Source organism: Copadichromis virginalis, linkage group LG8 (genome assembly GCF_057382275.1).
Source record: "Copadichromis virginalis isolate Kocher_CV1m ecotype Utaka linkage group LG8, C_Virginalis_male_GT1.1, whole genome shotgun sequence".
In the NCBI taxonomy this organism is placed as follows: Eukaryota; Metazoa; Chordata; class Actinopteri; order Cichliformes; family Cichlidae; genus Copadichromis; species Copadichromis virginalis.
Genome location: NC_140625.1, coordinates 14,220,167 through 14,241,499, shown reverse-complemented (window position 1 = coordinate 14,241,499; position 21,333 = coordinate 14,220,167). Strand labels below are relative to the sequence as shown.

General features: G+C 41.8%; 3 protein-coding genes across 3 annotated transcripts; all 3 read left to right on the top strand.

Annotated features, from left to right (window-relative positions):
• The first annotated feature begins 424 nt into the window (after window positions 1-424).
• Window positions 425-3,300, top strand: LOC146702947 (uncharacterized). The gene is made up of 2 exons (XM_085466014.1): window positions 425-562; window positions 1,776-3,300. Exon 2 carries the CDS (start codon window positions 1,882-1,884, stop codon window positions 2,662-2,664), a length of 783 nt encoding a protein of 260 aa, XP_085322140.1. The 5' UTR covers window positions 425-562; window positions 1,776-1,881; the 3' UTR covers window positions 2,665-3,300.
• A 5,459-nt stretch (window positions 3,301-8,759) lies between these two features.
• LOC146702946 (uncharacterized) lies at window positions 8,760-11,623 on the top strand. The gene is made up of 2 exons (XM_085466015.1): window positions 8,760-8,897; window positions 10,111-11,623. The coding sequence occupies exon 2, from the start codon at window positions 10,217-10,219 to the stop codon at window positions 10,985-10,987; it is 771 nt and encodes a 256-aa protein (XP_085322141.1). The 5' UTR covers window positions 8,760-8,897; window positions 10,111-10,216; the 3' UTR covers window positions 10,988-11,623.
• Window positions 11,624-16,762: 5,139 nt separating this feature from the next.
• Window positions 16,763-19,988, top strand: LOC146702945 (uncharacterized). Its single transcript, XM_085466013.1, has 2 exons — window positions 16,763-17,250; window positions 18,464-19,988. Exon 2 carries the CDS (start codon window positions 18,570-18,572, stop codon window positions 19,350-19,352), a length of 783 nt encoding a protein of 260 aa, XP_085322139.1. The 5' UTR covers window positions 16,763-17,250; window positions 18,464-18,569; the 3' UTR covers window positions 19,353-19,988.
• The last annotated feature ends 1,345 nt before the right edge of the window (window positions 19,989-21,333 follow it).

Here is a 21,333-nt window from a genome sequence, read left to right as displayed (position 1 = left end):
AAGTATAAAATCCAGAAAGCTACACAACATGGGGCGGTTCATTTACAAACACAGTTCTAACTTGAGTTTCACACAGTTTTTATTAGAAAACAATCAAATTGTTAAATGCTTCAAGTACACAAAATGTCAGAAATCTGCACCGTCATGAACAGAAATTTAAACCTAATTTTTCGTGATTTGTTGATTAACCCTCCGAGGTCTAAATCCCACGTTGTGCACATCAACATCACAGATTTGTACAAATAAAATTTATAACAAAGACATGTTAAATATTAAGCACTGGAAACAGCTTGTTGTTTTGTTGCCATAGCGTTTTGTTTTGTCTCCATTTAAAAGATATCAAAATCTGAGCAAACAACTTGATGTCAAAAGAATCTCTGCACATTCCGCAGTCTTTGCTGCTAAAGTGACATCACAGCATTTAAACATGTTTGAATGAAAACATCAGCATATGAACACAAAACTGAAGAGACACTGCAACCGAATGAAAGCAGACCACTATTTAGTGACATTTGGACGTTTCCCTGAGGATTAACTGCTGTGTAATCTACCAAGAACTAAAGTAAGCTCAAATTTCAGTTTATAAACTCAAGATCATTTACTTAAATATATAAAGCCTGATTTCCCTGCTTGCCAGGACAGTATTTATGTACTTTACATTGTGCAAGACTAGACTATATTTTCCATCATAGAGAGGATGATGTGGATCTATTATTCAGGAAAACAAATGAAGACTTAACTATTTGTCAGCTGATGTAATATTTGACAAATGATAGATAAATTAGAAAATGTTCTTAATCATATCTTAGAGTGACAGAAGCTCTTTTTAACACGATTATTTCTCAGATTATTTTGTTCATTTAGGAAAATAGAGAAGACGTAAGTTTTGTTCTCAAACAAACTATTAGAATTTCTGAGAAACTGAGCCTACGTGCACATGTACACGGCTATTTTTGAAAGCGCAGCTTTGTCTCTGCATTTGGGCCTTTCGTCCACACCTAAACAGCAGATTGAGTCACTGAAAGGTGAGATTTTTAAAAAGGACGTTTTTGTGTTCAGGTGTGGACGAGGAAAACGGACATTTACTCAGGCAATGTCAAAAGTGTGCGCCGCTGTTGAAGTCACGCTGTGGCCACGTTATTGTTTACGTGAGATCAATTTCTACAATGGCAGATGTAGACAACATACTGTGTCTGTTAATCTTAGTATCTGCAGTTTTTACACGCTTACATCAGACGTGGATTCTACATTCAACACAGACGCTCTCCCAACCCAAATCCTGACGTCGGTTTGGAAGAAATGTAATTTAAAAAAATGACATTTATGTATGCTGTATGCATTTAGTCCATTCCAAAGTTGTGAGTCTGTCTTTAGTTATTAACATTTGAAACGATGAAGGCACGTGAAAGTAACACAAAATTAGCTGCTTTTCCAGAAAAAGACAAAAACTTCTCAGAAGTACGTAAGGTTTTATGAGGTTTTCCCACCCAGGCTTCTAGACTTCTGATTGGCCAACATTTCTACACGGTTAAGATTTGGCGTGTTCTTGACAGCGTTTCACTTTGGTTTTAGTGTTTAGATGTGGAAGGAGATATTTTTTCAAAACTGCACATGTGGACTGGATTATTTTTTTTTAAACGAAAAAGGAAAATTGTCCGTTTTCAAACATAGCCGTGTACGTTTGGACGCAGCCTAAAGTCATCACAAAAAAAGCAAATTCTCTGAACATTCTGGGTTGAGGTTTAGTGATCATTGTTGTTTTGTGTTCCTTGTAGTCAAAATGAGTGCAAGTGGAGACGGACCACAAAATAACCAAAACGGTAAGCACATGTACTCAGTCTTGAAATTGATGAAAAACAGATTTTCAGCAGATAGTTATGGATGTTAATTAAAAGATTTAATGATCTTGCAGGCCAACAGGTTAACCCACGAATGTTGGCAAATGGAGATCAGGAACCTGCTAATGGCTTCCTGAACAGACTGTATCGCGCTCTCCATGAATATTGTTGCTATCTAGATGAGCTAATAGCTTCAGTACTGGCACAATATGACAATTACCTTTACGGGGACGAAGACGATGACGATGACGATGACGACGATGACGACGACGACGATGACGACGATGACGACGACGACGACGACAACGACGACGACGACAACGACAACGACGATGACGACAACGATGACGACAATGACGGCGGCGACGGCGACGGCGACGGCGACGGCAACGATGACGATGACGATGACGACGACGACGATGTTCAAAATATTCATGTGAGGGACAATAATGCCAATGGTGACAACGATGAACAGCACGGGGATGCTGTGGTTGTGATCATTTTCAATGTTGGTGGCATTGAAAATGAGGAGGCATTTGAAGGCCGCATGGATGTTCGCCAGTACATCCCAGAAGAGGACCCTCAGCCAGGTGTTTCCAGGAAGAGGTCTAGAGAGAGGGATGAAGAAGATTTAGGAGCAAACAAAAGAATGAGATGGAGCGATGATGACTCTGAAGTATTTGAAGATGCGCACGAAGAGCTTGAACACGAAACTGGAGGCTCGAGGAAGCGTTCCCGAGAGGATTTTGAGCAAGAAGAGGAATACTTGCCTGTGTGCAAACTTCAGAGGTGTTCAATTGAGTCGACCAGCAGCAATGAAGACTAAGACTACTTCGACGGGTTTTTTCAGTATCCTTTCAGTAATCTGATGGCCTACTCAGGTGATCCTGAATCCTCTATGCTGCAATAAGCTGGGCATACACTGTGCTGCGATTTTTCAGTCGCGTTATTCGGCTCCTGATCAAACTGTAGGATTGACTCGCAGGGGTGAGAAGTTTGATCAAGGCCAAACTCGGGACGATCCCCAAAACGATCGCACGACTGAAAAATCGGCTCAAAATGGGCCAAAAATCGCACAGTGTATGCCCAGCATTAGGCTGCCGGGGGATTCCCATGATGCACTGGGTGTTTCTTCTTCACCCACTATGTTTAATAGACCTCTCTGCACTGAATGGTACTTGTTATTAACCTCTGTCTCTGTTCCATGTCTTTATACTATTTTCCTTGCCCCTCCCCAACCGGTCGCAGCAGATGGCCGCCCCTCCCTGAGCCTGGTTCTGCTGGAGGTTTCTTCCTGTTAAAAGGGAGTTTTTCCTTCCCACTGTCGCCAAAGTGCTTGCTCATAGGGGGTCATATGATTGTTGGGGTTTTCTTTGTAAGTATATCTTACAATATAAAGCGCCTTCAGGTGACTGTTGCTGTCATTTGGCGCTCTTTAAATAAAATTGAATTGAAAATTAAATAGATGTCACTGTGATGATTTCTTCCCTGCATAGAAAGCTTAGACCCAAATGCAGATTCAATGCACATGGTTAAACTATTTATGAGACTTTAGAGAGGGAATGGAGAACGTGGCTCGAGCTAGGAGTGTCAGCAGACAGCAGGAACCAGAGGAAAAGCTATCGAGAGACTGAACACCTGGCTCCTGATGGGAACAATCCAACGGGAATTCTGCAACAGAGGGAGAAGAAGTTGCTGGACGGGTAAGGGAGTTTGAGGGTAGGATGAGTACGTTGGCAGAGGAGACCTAAACACAGGGAAAACAAGGTTAAACACAGGGAAGGAGCACGCCAGAACTGGAGCAGAGGGGAAGCCTAGTTACCACTGGAGATGGCAGAACAAACTGGCGAGGAGTAGCAGGCAGCGCTGGTTTAAGAAGCCCTCCTGCTGATTGTTTGCAGATGAGGCCCAGGTGAGATGCTGGAAACTCCACCTCTGAAGTGTGGACACAGTATCCCCATTCCAAGTGGAAAAGCCCCTCAGACACTTCCATGGTGCATGACAAGAAGGATGAGAAAGCATTCATGGTCCATCCATCCCTCCGTCAGCGTAATGCCTAAAAGTTTATTCAGATGTAAATGTATTACATTTTTAAATAAAGATCATCAGTGTTTTTAATGACGCTGCAGTTCATTCATGTGTCTCTATTGGACAGTGTTGTAGAAGTTACAGAAGACAGGAATCAGTTCCAGCTTGGCCTGACATTTGATCACTAGTGATGTGTGATACCACTGATTTCCTTTCCGATCCCATACCAAGTAAAATTCAGGGTGGTATCGACGATACTGCTCCGATACTTTGTACAAAAACTTTACTCTTTTATTGTATCTCAAATTATAGCGTCATAATCATTACAGGACATCAGATTACTTGTTCTTATCACTTAATAATGCAGAATTCATCATATAGAAATCAAAAACCTGAAGTTGTGCACTATGTGAACACCTTGCCTGCCTGCAGCACTAAAGGACTCCCTGAGAGACGTCTGTCTCACCCTAGCAGCACCCGTCCTTCTCCTCCTCTTCAGTTTGCCTCAACATAAGCTCGTCATATTCTGTGATATGATTTACTTTGAGGTGTTTGACAAGGTTAGTGGTGTTGCCACAACACCTCACTTTCTTGCCACATGTATCGCAAACCACGTCTGGGCTGTTTGTGGATGTAAAACATGACTCCAGTTACGCTCAGCCATTGTTGTGAGTGCGCACGCCACAGGCTGCCACACATTTATACAGCCGTATTTCACACATGACTATAAAAGGCGGAAGAGGGAGTAGTTCTTTCCAATGTAGACAATCTGAATGATAGTTTCTTTCCACTGTGTTCCTGTTAATGAAAAACTACAATTTACCCCAAAATGATTCAAATATCGATATTTTAATGTGGAAACCTTCTGTTTCCACATCTGGACTTTCTGTTGCTGCCCACGCGGGTGAAACTTTCTTTGAAGTGGCTCATTGAAGTTGTAATTGATAATCAATTCCCACACAATGAGAGAATCCAATCAATTTGTTTATCAGGGGAAAGGTGTGATTTCTTAGGACACTGGAGCCTAACATTAACTGGTTTAAAATTAGCTTATTTCCATAAGAAGAAAAACATACTGAGAAAGAGATCACCAAAATATACATGTACAAATGTGAAATAGTCATATGTAGTGTGAAAGAGCTATTTGACATCTTTAAATTCAAAGTAATGTATAAATCCACTTACATAAAACATGAAAAGGCGGCGCAGCGATGCCCATCTCAGCCAGTGTATGATGGTGGGGCAAGATGGCAGCTTCCACAACATGACGCCAGCTCCTATGTATTTTTAGTAGATAAATGATACGTTTATGTATCAATTTGTTGGAAGATGTAATTACACCTTAATTATGTAATTAGAAGCAAAAATGATTTTTTTTTAATCAAATCACCTCAAAAAATTACTGTACTTACTTTCTAAATCATTCTTTACCTCTGAAAGGGGTGGCTGTGGCTCAGGAGGTGGAGCAGGTCATCTACTAATCAGATGGTTTTTGGGTCGATCCCTGGCTGCTCCAGAGTGCATGCTAACTGTCCTTGGGCAAGACATTAACCCCAAGTCACTCTCTGATGCATTCATCAGAGTATGAATGTGTGTGAATGTTAGGTAGAAAGCACAGAAAAAGGGCTTCTATGAACAGGTGTGAATGAGGCAACCTGTATAGAGCGCTTTGAATGTTCAGGTAGAGTAGAAAAGCACTGTAAAAATTTCTCTGTGTTGATTTCTTTTGGACCTCAAACATTACTCACCTTGTTGCAGGTTTCTTTATTAATGCTGAAAACCCAGAATGGAAACTGACCTTACTGCTTCCTTCCTTTCCAAACTATTGCGGCTCCTCCAACCAACGGCCGCGGCAGGCTAAACATGAGGACACAGATGACGTGCAACAGTAAATGGTAAATGGCCTGTATTTGTATAGCGCTTTTCTAGTCCCTAAGGACCCCAAAGCGCTTTACACAACCTGTCATCCACCCATTCACACACACATTCACACACTGGTGATGGCAAGCTACAATGTAGCCACAGCCACCCTGGGGCGCACTGACAGAGGCGAGGCTGCCGGACACTGGCACCACCGGGCCCTCTGACCACCACCAGGCGGCAACGGGTGAAGTGTCTTGCCCAAGGACACAACGACCGAGACTGTCCAAGCCGGGGCTCGAACCGGCAACCTTCCGATTACAAGGCGAACTCCCAACTCTTGAGCCACGATCGCCCCATGAGATACACCTCTGTACTATTTGCTACTTTTATTCCACATACAACTGTCCACTGTACAAATCGGCACACGGCCTCAAACCATTAAACAAATGCACAGACTGCACAAATAACTGCACCATTTACTATGCCAAATTTCAACATTGGCCTATTGCATAACTTAGTGCAGAAGTATACATAAACCAAAAGATGCATCAAAATGATTCAAGCTGCGCTCAAGCTGCAGTCAACAGAAGGTTTCGCCTCATGCTCACCCTACCTTTCTGCTCATTAACATCAGGTGCCGTGAACAGGTGAGTGCAACCACATTTATCACACCCATTAAATCCTTTTATCTCATTGTGTTTGAATAATTGTAATTCCTTCTACTGGGATCTCAGCCAGAAGTCCATCTTTCACCTCCAGCTCATTTAAATCTCAGCTGCCAGACTTATAACAAATTCAAAGAAATAAATCATCATTCTCCTCCTCACAACCTTTTGGGTATACGATACATGGGTACAAGCCTTGTTACAGATTTGGTCACTTTTTATGAACCAAGTCACTGCCTGCATTCTGCACATCAGACACTCTTAGCTGTCCGTGCAGCCTGGCTCAATGCAAAAAGAAAACAAACCGTTTCATGTTTTAACTCTTTGAACTTTTCTTTTGAGTTTTTAACTAAGATTTTATTGTGTTCTTTAACACACTTTGTAACTGTTTTGAAAGTGCTAGGCAAATTAACTGTTAACTATTACTGTTATTATTGTTATTGACAGTCTGGAGCTTTGGCAGTATGGAAGGTGGATGCGAGAGGGAGACTTCATGGAAACCACCTTTTTCTTTCCCATCACCATATTCCTGAATGTTTCCAAATGCATAGGTTAAAAAAAACAAAACTCGTTGCTTTTTTAAAAATTCTGCAACACTCAGAAATCCTAGCAGCTGGCACCACCAATGGACGCATAGCAATGTGGAGGATGGTGGTGCAGTCGGGTAGCAGTAGAGGTGACACTAAGCCCCAGTGGAAACTGCAGACACCAACAGAAATTGGAGGAAATGTCACTCAGCTACAGGTAATGTCTTGACCAGCATTAGTACATTACTTTCGTTTGGTTTAATTACACTTTTATTTTAACTGGAGATTGACAGTAACAACACTGTTTTTCTTTGAGCCAAAATTTCATTGAAGGAAATTTCAATGCAGCTTTGATGCTGGATGGAGACAGCAACGCATTTTAAAACCCTGACTTGGACTGTGGGAATCAAGTCTTTACAATGCACACACACACACACACACACACACACACACACACCAGCCTGACCAATAAGAGCCAAGAGTTGCAGTGATAGGCAGGCTGAACCAGCAAATAGCCAGAAACAACTGGTCAGTGCAGCACCGCCTCAGGTACCACATACAGATTTTAACTGGCTTCTGACTTTGTGTGGTGTGGAGTATGCTAGATTTTATATAAATATGGATGAGATTAGCTGGGGATGAACAAAATCTCCTTCAGCAACTATTAAATAGCCAGAAGGGGCCAGACAGTCAATATATTAATTCAGCGTTCCTACAGAACAGACCGTAAAGCATTCCCAAAAAGTCAAAACAATTATTTTAGCAGCTGATTTCTGTACTTAAAAAAACCCCAAACAAACATTTATTATAGCTCTATTATGTAGGTAATGTAGGAGACGTGGACACAAATACACAGAGGGTTAACGAGGGAAGTGGGAGCACACGGGGAACACAGGCGACACTGATAATCATAACGAGACACGGCAGGAGTAACACAACACTGACGGGAGACTATCAAAGTAAAACAGGAAGCACACAGAGACGCAGACCAGATTGGAAGAGAACACAGACATAGCGGGCTGGGAAAACATGGAATAAAACACAAGGAGGAGAAACGAGGCATGGGGGCTGGCAGATACACAGAGGGGGCACACAGGGGGTAAAGTCACGAGGGGAAATCAAATAAGCAACATCTTAACAGAACAACCGAGGGACCCTAAAGCTGACATCAAACAACAACAATACAAGACACACAAAAAACCAGGTAGAAGTCCCAGGACCATGACATGCAGGTGGTTACATATGGTTAAAATGATTCAAATGCACTAAGTATGCATGTTTTTCATATCAATATAGTCCATAACTTGATTACTGTCTGTAGCCCACATGATTAAACACTTTAGTTACATAAAACATGTGAGTTTAGATTTTATCTACTGTATAGCCTGTATAGTAAATTGATATGTAGCCCAATAAGTATAAAATCCAGAAAGCTACACAACATGGGACGGTTCATTTACAAACACAGTTCTAACTTGAGTTTCACACAGTTTTTATTAGAAAACAATCAAATTGTTAAATGCTTCAAGTACACAAAATGTCAGAAATCTGCACCGTCATGAACAGAAATTTAAACCTAATTTTTCGTGATTTGTTGATTAACCCTCCGAGGTCTAAATCCCACGTTGTGCACATCAACATCACAGATTTGTACAAATAAAATTTATAACAAAGACATGTTAAATATTAAGCACTGGAAACAGCTTGTTGTTTTGTTGCCATAGCGTTTTGTTTTGTCTCCATTTAAAAGATATCAAAATCTGAGCAAACAACTTGATGTCAAAAGAATCTCTGCACATTCCGCAGTCTTTGCTGCTAAAGTGACATCACAGCATTTAAACATGTTTGAATGAAAACATCAGCATATGAACACAAAACTGAAGAGACACTGCAACCGAATGAAAGCAGACCACTATTTAGTGACATTTGGACGTTTCCCTGAGGATTAACTGCTGTGTAATCTACCAAGAACTAAAGTAAGCTCAAATTTCAGTTTATAAACTCAAGATCATTTACTTAAATATATAAAGCCTGATTTCCCTGCTTGCCAGGACAGTATTTATGTACTTTACATTGTGCAAGACTAGACTATATTTTCCATCATAGAGAGGATGATGTGGATCTATTATTCAGGAAAACAAATGAAGACTTAACTATTTGTCAGCTGATGTAATATTTGACAAATGATACATAAATTAGAAAATGTTCTTAATCATATCTTAGAGTGACAGAAGCTCTTTTTAACACGATTATTTCTCAGATTATTTTGTTCATTTAGGAAAATAGAGAAGACGTAAGTTTTGTTCTCAAACAAACTATTAGAATTTCTGAGAAACTGAGCCTACGTGCACATGTACACGGCTATTTTTGAAAGCGCAGCTTTGTCTCTGCATTTGGGCCTTTCGTCCACACCTAAACAGCAGATTGAGTCACTGAAAGGTGAGATTTTTAAAAAGGACGTTTTTGTGTTCAGGTGTGGACGAGGAAAACGGACATTTACTCAGGCAATGTCAAAAGTGTGCGCCGCTGTTGAAGTCACGCTGTGGCCACGTTATTGTTTACATGAGATCAATTTCTACAATGGCAGATGTAGACAACATACTGTGTCTGTTAATCTTAGTATCTGCAGTTTTTACACGCTTACATCAGACGTGGATTCTACATTCAACACAGACGCTCTCCCAACCCAAATCCTGACGTCGGTTTGGAAGAAATGTAATTTAAAAAAATGACATTTATGTATGCTGTATGCATTTAGTCCATTCCAAAGTTGTGAGTCTGTCTTTAGTTATTAACATTTGAAACGATGAAGGCACGTGAAAGTAACACAAAATTAGCTGCTTTTCCAGAAAAAGACAAAAACTTCTCAGAAGTACGTAAGGTTTTATGAGGTTTTCCCACCCAGGCTTCTAGACTTCTGATTGGCCAACATTTCTACACGGTTAAGATTTGGTGTGTTCTTGACAGCGTTTCACTTTGTTTTTAGTGTTTAGATGTGGAAGGAGATATTTTTTCAAAACTGCACATGTGGACTGGATTATTATTTTTTAAACGAAAAAGGAAAATTGTCCGTTTTCAAACATAGCCGTGTACGTTTGGACGCAGCCTAAAGTCATCACAAAAAAAGCAAATTCTCTGAACATTCTGGGTTGAGGTTTAGTGATCATTGTTGTTTTGTGTTCCTTGTAGTCAAAATGAGTGCAAGTGGAGACGGACCACAAAATAACCAAAACGGTAAGCACATGTACTCAGTCTTGAAATTGATGAAAAACAGATTTTCAGCAGATAGTTATGGATGTTAATTAAAAGATTTAATGATCTTGCAGGCCAACAGGTTAACCCACGAATGTTGGCAAATGGAGATCAGGAACCTGCTAATGGCTTCCTGAACAGACTGTATCGCGCTCTCCATGAATATTGTTGCTATCTAGATGAGCTAATAGCTTCAGTACTGGCACAATATGACAATTACCTTTACGGGGACGAAGACGATGACGATGACGACGATGACGACGACGACGATGACGACGATGACGACGACGACGACAACGATGATGACGACGACGACGACAACGACGATGACGACAACGATGACGACAATGACGGCGGCGACGGCGACGGCAACGATGACGATGACGATGACGATGACGACGACGACGATGTTCAAAATATTCATGTGAGGGACAATAATGCCAATGGTGACAACGATGAACAGCACGGGGATGCTGTGGTTGTGATCATTTTCAATGTTGGTGGCATTGAAAATGAGGAGGCATTTGAAGGCCGCATGGATGTTCGCCAGTACATCCCAGAAGAGGACCCTCAGCCAGGTGTTTCCAGGAAGAGGTCTAGAGAGAGGGATGAAGAAGATTTAGGAGCAAACAAAAGAATGAGATGGAGCGATGATGACTCTGAAGTATTTGAAGATGCGCACGAAGAGCTTGAACACGAAACTGGAGGCTCGAGGAAGCGTTCCCGAGAGGATTTTGAGCAAGAAGAGGAATACTTGCCTGTGTGCAAACTTCAGAGGTGTTCAATTGAGTCGACCAGCAGCAATGAAGACTAAGACTACTTCGACGGGTTTTTTCAGTATCCTTTCAGTAATCTGATGGCCTACTCAGGTGATCCTGAATCCTCTATGCTGCAATAAGCTGGGCATACACTGTGCTGCGATTTTTCAGTCGCGTTATTCGGCTCCTGATCAAACTGTAGGATTGACTCGCAGGGGTGAGAAGTTTGATCAAGGCCAAACTCGGGACGATCCCCAAAACGATCGCACGACTGAAAAATCGGCTCAAAATGGGCCAAAAATCGCACAGTGTATGCCCAGCATTAGGCTGCCGGGGGATTCCCATGATGCACTGGGTGTTTCTTCTTCACCCACTATGTTTAATAGACCTCTCTGCACTGAATGGTACTTGTTATTAACCTCTGTCTCTGTTCCATGTCTTTATACTATTTTCCTTGCCCCTCCCCAACCGGTCGCAGCAGATGGCCGCCCCTCCCTGAGCCTGGTTCTGCTGGAGGTTTCTTCCTGTTAAAAGGGAGTTTTTCCTTCCCACTGTCGCCAAAGTGCTTGCTCATAGGGGGTCATATGATTGTTGGGGTTTTCTTTGTAAGTATATCTTACAATATAAAGCGCCTTCAGGTGACTGTTGCTGTCATTTGGCGCTCTTTAAATAAAATTGAATTGAAAATTAAATAGATGTCACTGTGATGATTTCTTCCCTGCATAGAAAGCTTAGACCCAAATGCAGATTCAATGCACATGGTTAAACTATTTATGAGACTTTAGAGAGGGAATGGAGAACGTGGCTCGAGCTAGGAGTGTCAGCAGACAGCAGGAACCAGAGGAAAAGCTATCGAGAGACTGAACACCTGGCTCCTGATGGGAACAATCCAACGGGAATTCTGCAACAGAGGGAGAAGAAGTTGCTGGACGGGTAAGGGAGTTTGAGGGTAGGATGAGTACGTTGGCAGAGGAGACCTAAACACAGGGAAAACAAGGTTAAACACAGGGAAGGAGCACGCCAGAACTGGAGCAGAGGGGAAGCCTAGTTACCACTGGAGATGGCAGAACAAACTGGCGAGGAGTAGCAGGCAGCGCTGGTTTAAGAAGCCCTCCTGCTGATTGTTTGCAGATGAGGCCCAGGTGAGATGCTGGAAACTCCACCTCTGAAGTGTGGACACAGTATCCCCATTCCAAGTGGAAAAGCCCCTCAGACACTTCCATGGTGCATGACAAGAAGGATGAGAAAGCATTCATGGTCCATCCATCCCTCCGTCAGCGTAATGCCTAAAAGTTTATTCAGATGTAAATGTATTACATTTTTAAATAAAGATCATCAGTGTTTTTAATGACGCTGCAGTTCATTCATGTGTCTCTATTGGACAGTGTTGTAGAAGTTACAGAAGACAGGAATCAGTTCCAGCTTGGCCTGACATTTGATCACTAGTGATGTGTGATACCACTGATTTCCTTTCCGATCCCATACCAAGTAAAATTCAGGGTGGTATCGACGATACTGCTCCGATACTTTGTACAAAAACTTTACTCTTTTATTGTATCTCAAATTATAGCGTCATAATCATTACAGGACATCAGATTACTTGTTCTTATCACTTAATAATGCAGAATTCATCATATAGAAATCAAAAACCTGAAGTTGTGCACTATGTGAACACCTTGCCTGCCTGCAGCACTAAAGGACTCCCTGAGAGACGTCTGTCTCACCCTAGCAGCACCCGTCCTTCTCCTCCTCTTCAGTTTGCCTCAACATAAGCTCGTCATATTCTGTGATATGATTTACTTTGAGGTGTTTGACAAGGTTAGTGGTGTTGCCACAACACCTCACTTTCTTGCCACATGTATCGCAAACCACGTCTGGGCTGTTTGTGGATGTAAAACATGACTCCAGTTACGCTCAGCCATTGTTGTGAGTGCGCACGCCACAGGCTGCCACACATTTATACAGCCGTATTTCACACATGACTATAAAAGGCGGAAGAGGGAGTAGTTCTTTCCAATGTAGACAATCTGAATGATAGTTTCTTTCCACTGTGTTCCTGTTAATGAAAAACTACAATTTACCCCAAAATGATTCAAATATCGATATTTTAATGTGGAAACCTTCTGTTTCCACATCTGGACTTTCTGTTGCTGCCCACGCGGGTGAAACTTTCTTTGAAGTGGCTCATTGAAGTTGTAATTGATAATCAATTCCCACACAATGAGAGAATCCAATCAATTTGTTTATCAGGGGAAAGGTGTGATTTCTTAGGACACTGGAGCCTAACATTAACTGGTTTAAAATTAGCTTATTTCCATAAGAAGAAAAACATACTGAGAAAGAGATCACCAAAATATACATGTACAAATGTGAAATAGTCATATGTAGTGTGAAAGAGCTATTTGACATCTTTAAATTCAAAGTAATGTATAAATCCACTTACATAAAACATGAAAAGGCGGCGCAGCGATGCCCATCTCAGCCAGTGTATGATGGTGGGGCAAGATGGCAGCTTCCACAACATGACGCCAGCTCCTATGTATTTTTAGTAGATAAATGATACGTTTATGTATCAATTTGTTGGAAGATGTAATTACACCTTAATTATGTAATTAGAAGCAAAAATGATTTTTTTTTTAATCAAATCACCTCAAAAAATTACTGTACTTACTTTCTAAATCATTCTTTACCTCTGAAAGGGGTGGCTGTGGCTCAGGAGGTGGAGCAGGTCATCTACTAATCAGATGGTTTTTGGGTCGATCCCTGGCTGCTCCAGAGTGCATGCTAACTGTCCTTGGGCAAGACATTAACCCCAAGTCACTCTCTGATGCATTCATCAGAGTATGAATGTGTGTGAATGTTAGGTAGAAAGCACAGAAAAAGGGCTTCTATGAACAGGTGTGAATGAGGCAACCTGTATAGAGCGCTTTGAATGTTCAGGTAGAGTAGAAAAGCACTGTAAAAATTTCTCTGTGTTGATTTCTTTTGGACCTCAAACATTACTCACCTTGTTGCAGGTTTCTTTATTAATGCTGAAAACCCAGAATGGAAACTGACCTTACTGCTTCCTTCCTTTCCAAACTATTGCGGCTCCTCCAACCAACGGCCGCGGCAGGCTAAACATGAGGACACAGATGACGTGCAACAGTAAATGGTAAATGGCCTGTATTTGTATAGCGCTTTTCTAGTCCCTAAGGACCCCAAAGCGCTTTACACAACCTGTCATCCACCCATTCACACACACATTCACACACTGGTGATGGCAAGCTACAATGTAGCCACAGCCACCCTGGGGCGCACTGACAGAGGCGAGGCTGCCGGACACTGGCACCACCGGACCCTCTGACCACCACCAGGCGGCAACGGGTGAAGTGTCTTGCCCAAGGACACAACGACCGAGACTGTCCAAGCCGGGGCTCGAACCGGCAACCTTCCGATTACAAGGCGAACTCCCAACTCTTGAGCCACGATCGCCCCATGAGATACACCTCTGTACTATTTGCTACTTTTATTCCACATACAACTGTCCACTGTACAAATCGGCACACGGCCTCAAACCATTAAACAAATGCACAGACTGCACAAATAACTGCACCATTTACTATGCCAAATTTCAACATTGGCCTATTGCATAACTTAGTGCAGAAGTATACATAAACCAAAAGATGCATCAAAATGATTCAAGCTGCGCTCAAGCTGCAGTCAACAGAAGGTTTCGCCTCATGCTCACCCTACCTTTCTGCTCATTAACATCAGGTGCTGTGAACAGGTGAGTGCAACCACATTTATCACACCCATTAAATCCTTTTATCTCATTGTGTTTGAATAATTGTAATTCCTTCTACTGGGATCTCAGCCAGAAGTCCATCTTTCACCTCCAGCTCATTTAAATCTCAGCTGCCAGACTTATAACAAATTCAAAGAAATAAATCATCATTCTCCTCCTCACAACCTTTTGGGTATACGATACATGGGTACAAGCCTTGTTACAGATTTGGTCACTTTTTATGAACCAAGTCACTGCCTGCATTCTGCACATCAGACACTCTTAGCTGTCCGTGCAGCCTGGCTCAATGCAAAAAGAAAACAAACCGTTTCATGTTTTAACTCTTTGAACTTTTCTTTTGAGTTTTTAACTAAGATTTTATTGTGTTCTTTAACACACTTTGTAACTGTTTTGAAAGTGCTAGGCAAATTAACTGTTAACTATTACTGTTATTATTGTTATTGACAGTCTGGAGCTTTGGCAGTATGGAAGGTGGATGCGAGAGGGAGACTTCATGGAAACCACCTTTTTCTTTCCCATCACCATATTCCTGAATGTTTCCAAATGCATAGGTTAAAAAAAACAAAACTCGTTGCTTTTTTAAAAATTCTGCAACACTCAGAAATCCTAGCAGCTGGCACCACCAATGGACGCATAGCAATGTGGAGGATGGTGGTGCAGTCGGGTAGCAGTAGACACTAAGCCCCAGTGGAAACTGCAGACACCAACAGAAATTGGAGGAAATGTCACTCAGCTACAGGTAATGTCTTGACCAGCATTAGTACATTACTTTCGTTTGGTTTAATTACACTTTTATTTTAACTGGAGATTGACAGTAACAACACTGTTTTTCTTTGAGCCAAAATTTCATTGAAGGAAATTTCAATGCAGCTTTGATGCTGGATGGAGACAGCAACGCATTTTAAAACCCTGACTTGGACTGTGGGAATCAAGTCTTTACAATACGCACACACACACACACACACACACACACACACACACACACACACACACACACACACACACACACACACCAGCCTGACCAATAAGAGCCAAGAGTTGCAGTGATAGGCAGGCTGAACCAGCAAATAGCCAGAAACAACTGGTCAGTGCAGCACCGCCTCAGGTACCACATACAGATTTTAACTGGCTTCTGACTTTGTGTGGTGTGGAGTATGCTAGATTTTATATAAATATGGATGAGATTAGCTGGGGATGAACAAAATCTCCTTCAGCAACTATTAAATAGCCAGAAGGGGCCAGACAGTCAATATATTAATTCAGCGTTCCTACAGAACAGACCGTAAAGCATTCCCAAAAAGTCAAAACAATTATTTTAGCAGCTGATTTCTGTACTTAAAAAAACCCCAAACAAACATTTATTATAGCTCTATTATGTAGGTAATGTAGGAGACGTGGACACAAATACACAGAGGGTTAACGAGGGAAGTGGGAGCACACGGGGAACACAGGCGACACTGATAATCATAACGAGACACGGCAGGAGTAACACAACACTGACGGGAGACTATCAAAGTAAAACAGGAAGCACACAGAGACGCAGACCAGATTGGAAGAGAACACAGACATAGCGGGCTGGGAAAACATGGAATAAAACACAAGGAGGAGAAACGAGGCATGGGGGCTGGCAGATACACAGAGGGGGCACACAGGGGGTAAAGTCACGAGGGGAAATCAAATAAGCAACATCTTAACAGAACAACCGAGGGACCCTAAAGCTGACATCAAACAACAACAATACAAGACACACAAAAAACCAGGTAGAAGTCCCAGGACCATGACATGCAGGTGGTTACATATGGTTAAAATGATTCAAATGCACTAAGTATGCATGTTTTTCATATCAATATAGTCCATAACTTGATTACTGTCTGTAGCCCACATGATTAAACACTTTAGTTACATAAAACATGTGAGTTTAGATTTTATCTACTGTATAGCCTGTATAGTAAATTGATATGTAGCCCAATAAGTATAAAATCCAGAAAGCTACACAACATGGGGCGGTTCATTTACAAACACAGTTCTAACTTGAGTTTCACACAGTTTTTATTAGAAAACAATCAAATTGTTAAATGCTTCAAGTACACAAAATGTCAGAAATCTGCACCGTCATGAACAGAAATTTAAACCTAATTTTTCGTGATTTGTTGATTAACCCTCCGAGGTCTAAATCCCACGTTGTGCACATCAACATCACAGATTTGTACAAATAAAATTTATAACAAAGACATGTTAAATATTAAGCACTGGAAACAGCTTGTTGTTTTGTTGCCATAGCGTTTTGTTTTGTCTCCATTTAAAAGATATCAAAATCTGAGCAAACAACTTGATGTCAAAAGAATCTCTGCACATTCCGCAGTCTTTGCTGCTAAAGTGACATCACAGCATTTAAACATGTTTGAATGAAAACATCAGCATATGAACACAAAACTGAAGAGACACTGCAACCGAATGAAAGCAGACCACTATTTAGTGACATTTGGACGTTTCCCTGAGGATTAACTGCTGTGTAATCTACCAAGAACTAAAGTAAGCTCAAATTTCAGTTTATAAACTCAAGATCATTTACTTAAATATATAAAGCCTGATTTCCCTGCTTGCCAGGACAGTATTTATGTACTTTACATTGTGCAAGACTAGACTATATTTTCCATCATAGAGAGGATGATGTGGATCTATTATTCAGGAAAACAAATGAAGACTTAACTATTTGTCAGCTGATGTAATATTTGACAAATGATAGATAAATTAGAAAATGTTCTTAATCATATCTTAGAGTGACAGAAGCTCTTTTTAACACGATTATTTCTCAGATTATTTTGTTCATTTAGGAAAATAGAGAAGACGTAAGTTTTGTTCTCAAACAAACTATTAGAATTTCTGAGAAACTGAGCCTACGTGCACATGTACACGGCTATTTTTGAAAGCGCAGCTTTGTCTCTGCATTTGGGCCTTTCGTCCACACCTAAACAGCAGATTGAGTCACTGAAAGGTGAGATTTTTAAAAAGGACGTTTTTGTGTTCAGGTGTGGACGAGGAAAACGGACATTTACTCAGGCAATGTCAAAAGTGTGCGCCGCTGTTGAAGTCACGCTGTGGCCACGTTATTGTTTACGTGAGATCAATTTCTACAATGGCAGATGTAGACAACATACTGTGTCTGTTAATCTTAGTATCTGCAGTTTTTACACGCTTACATCAGACGTGGATTCTACATTCAACACAGACGCTCTCCCAACCCAAATCCTGACGTCGGTTTGGAAGAAATGTAATTTAAAAAAATGACATTTATGTATGCTGTATGCATTTAGTCCATTCCAAAGTTGTGAGTCTGTCTTTAGTTATTAACATTTGAAACGATGAAGGCACGTGAAAGTAACACAAAATTAGCTGCTTTTCCAGAAAAAGACAAAAACTTCTCAGAAGTACGTAAGGTTTTATGAGGTTTTCCCACCCAGGCTTCTAGACTTCTGATTGGCCAACATTTCTACACGGTTAAGATTTGGCGTGTTCTTGACAGCGTTTCACTTTGTTTTTAGTGTTTAGATGTGGAAGGAGATATTTTTTCAAAACTGCACATGTGGACTGGATTATTTTTTTTTAAACGAAAAAGGAAAATTGTCCGTTTTCAAACATAGCCGTGTACGTTTGGACGCAGCCTAAAGTCATCACAAAAAAAGCAAATTCTCTGAACATTCTGGGTTGAGGTTTAGTGATCATTGTTGTTTTGTGTTCCTTGTAGTCAAAATGAGTGCAAGTGGAGACGGACCACAAAATAACCAAAACGGTAAGCACATGTACTCAGTCTTGAAATTGATGAAAAACAGATTTTCAGCAGATAGTTATGGATGTTAATTAAAAGATTTAATGATCTTGCAGGCCAACAGGTTAACCCACGAATGTTGGCAAATGGAGATCAGGAACCTGCTAATGGCTTCCTGAACAGACTGTATCGCGCTCTCCATGAATATTGTTGCTATCTAGATGAGCTAATAGCTTCAGTACTGGCACAATATGACAATTACCTTTACGGGGACGAAGACGATGACGATGACGATGACGACGATGACGACGACGACGATGACGACGATGACGACGACGACGACGACAACGACGACGACGACAACGACAACGACGATGACGACAACGATGACGACAATGACGGCGGCGACGGCGACGGCGACGGCGACGGCAACGATGACGATGACGATGACGACGACGACGATGTTCAAAATATTCATGTGAGGGACAATAATGCCAATGGTGACAACGATGAACAGCACGGGGATGCTGTGGTTGTGATCATTTTCAATGTTGGTGGCATTGAAAATGAGGAGGCATTTGAAGGCCGCATGGATGTTCGCCAGTACATCCCAGAAGAGGACCCTCAGCCAGGTGTTTCCAGGAAGAGGTCTAGAGAGAGGGATGAAGAAGATTTAGGAGCAAACAAAAGAATGAGATGGAGCGATGATGACTCTGAAGTATTTGAAGATGCGCACGAAGAGCTTGAACACGAAACTGGAGGCTCGAGGAAGCGTTCCCGAGAGGATTTTGAGCAAGAAGAGGAATACTTGCCTGTGTGCAAACTTCAGAGGTGTTCAGTTGAGTCGACCAGCAGCAATGAAGACTAAGACTACTTCGACGGGTTTTTTCAGTATCCTTTCAGTAATCTGATGGCCTACTCAGGTGATCCTGAATCCTCTATGCTGCAATAAGCTGGGCATACACTGTGCTGCGATTTTTCAGTCGCGTTATTCGGCTCCTGATCAAACTGTAGGATTGACTCGCAGGGGTGAGAAGTTTGATCAAGGCCAAACTCGGGACGATCCCCAAAACGATCGCACGACTGAAAAATCGGCTCAAAATGGGCCAAAAATCGCACAGTGTATGCCCAGCATTAGGCTGCCGGGGGATTCCCATGATGCACTGGGTGTTTCTTCTTCACCCACTATGTTTAATAGACCTCTCTGCACTGAATGGTACTTGTTATTAACCTCTGTCTCTGTTCCATGTCTTTATACTATTTTCCTTGCCCCTCCCCAACCGGTCGCAGCAGATGGCCGCCCCTCCCTGAGCCTGGTTCTGCTGGAGGTTTCTTCCTGTTAAAAGGGAGTTTTTCCTTCCCACTGTCGCCAAAGTGCTTGCTCATAGGGGGTCATATGATTGTTGGGGTTTTCTTTGTAAGTATATCTTACAATATAAAGCGCCTTCAGGTGACTGTTGCTGTCATTTGGCGCTCTTTAAATAAAATTGAATTGAAAATTAAATAGATGTCACTGTGATGATTTCTTCCCTGCATAGAAAGCTTAGACCCAAATGCAGATTCAATGCACATGGTTAAACTATTTATAAGACTTTGTTTAAAGAGAGGGAATGGAGAACGTGGCTCGAGCTAGGAGTGTCAGCAGACAGCAGGAACCAGAGGAAAAGCTATCGAGAGACTGAACACCTGGCTCCTGATGGGAACAATCCAACGGGAATTCTGCAACAGAGGGAGAAGAAGTTGCTGGACGGGTAAGGGAGTTTGAGGGTAGGATGAGTACGTTGGCAGAGGAGACCTAAACACAGGGAAAACAAGGTTAAACACAGGGAAGGAGCACGCCAGAACTGGAGCAGAGGGGAAGCCTAGTTACCACTGGAGATGGCAGAACAAACTGGCGAGGAGTAGCAGGCAGCGCTGGTTTAAGAAGCCCTCCTGCTGATTGTTTGCAGATGAGGCCCAGGTGAGATGCTGGAAACTCCACCTCTGAAGTGTGGACACAGTATCCCCATTCCAAGTGGAAAAGCCCCTCAGACACTTCCATGGTGCATGACAAGAAGGATGAGAAAGCATTCATGGTCCATCCATCCCTCCGTCAGCGTAATGCCTAAAAGTTTATTCAGATGTAAATGTATTACATTTTTAAATAAAGATCATCAGTGTTTTTAATGACGCTGCAGTTCATTCATGTGTCTCTATTGGACAGTGTTGTAGAAGTTACAGAAGACAGGAATCAGTTCCAGCTTGGCCTGACATTTGATCACTAGTGATGTGTGATACCACTGATTTCCTTTCCGATCCCATACCAAGTAAAATTCAGGGTGGTATCGACGATACTGCTCCGATACTTTGTACAAAAACTTTACTCTTTTATTGTATCTCAAATTATAGCGTCATAATCATTACAGGACATCAGATTACTTGTTCTTATCACTTAATAATGCAGAATTCATCATATAGAAATCAAAAACCTGAAGTTGTGCACTATGTGAACACCTTGCCTGCCTGCAGCACTAAAGGACTCCCTGAGAGACGTCTGTCTCACCCTAGCAGCACCCGTCCTTCTCCTCCTCTTCAGTTTGCCTCAACATAAGCTCGTCATATTCTGTGATATGATTTACTTTGAGGTGTTTGACAAGGTTAGTGGTGTTGCCACAACACCTCACTTTCTTGCCACATGTATCGCAAACCACGTCTGGGCTGTTTGTGGATGTAAAATACGTGCGCACATGACTCCAGTTACGCTCAGCCATTGTTGTGAGTGCGCACGCCACAGGCTGCCACACATTTATACAGCCGTATTTCACACATGACTATAAAAGGCGGAAGAGGGAGTAGTTCTTTCCAATGTA

What these genes read in the sequence shown, in the direction of transcription:
- LOC146702947 (XM_085466014.1), top strand. Translation starts at nt 1,882, where the DNA reads ATGTTAATTAAAAGATTTAATGATCTTGCAGGCCAACAGGTTAACCCA.
- LOC146702946 (XM_085466015.1), top strand. Translation starts at nt 10,217, where the DNA reads ATGTTAATTAAAAGATTTAATGATCTTGCAGGCCAACAGGTTAACCCA.
- LOC146702945 (XM_085466013.1), top strand. Translation starts at nt 18,570, where the DNA reads ATGTTAATTAAAAGATTTAATGATCTTGCAGGCCAACAGGTTAACCCA.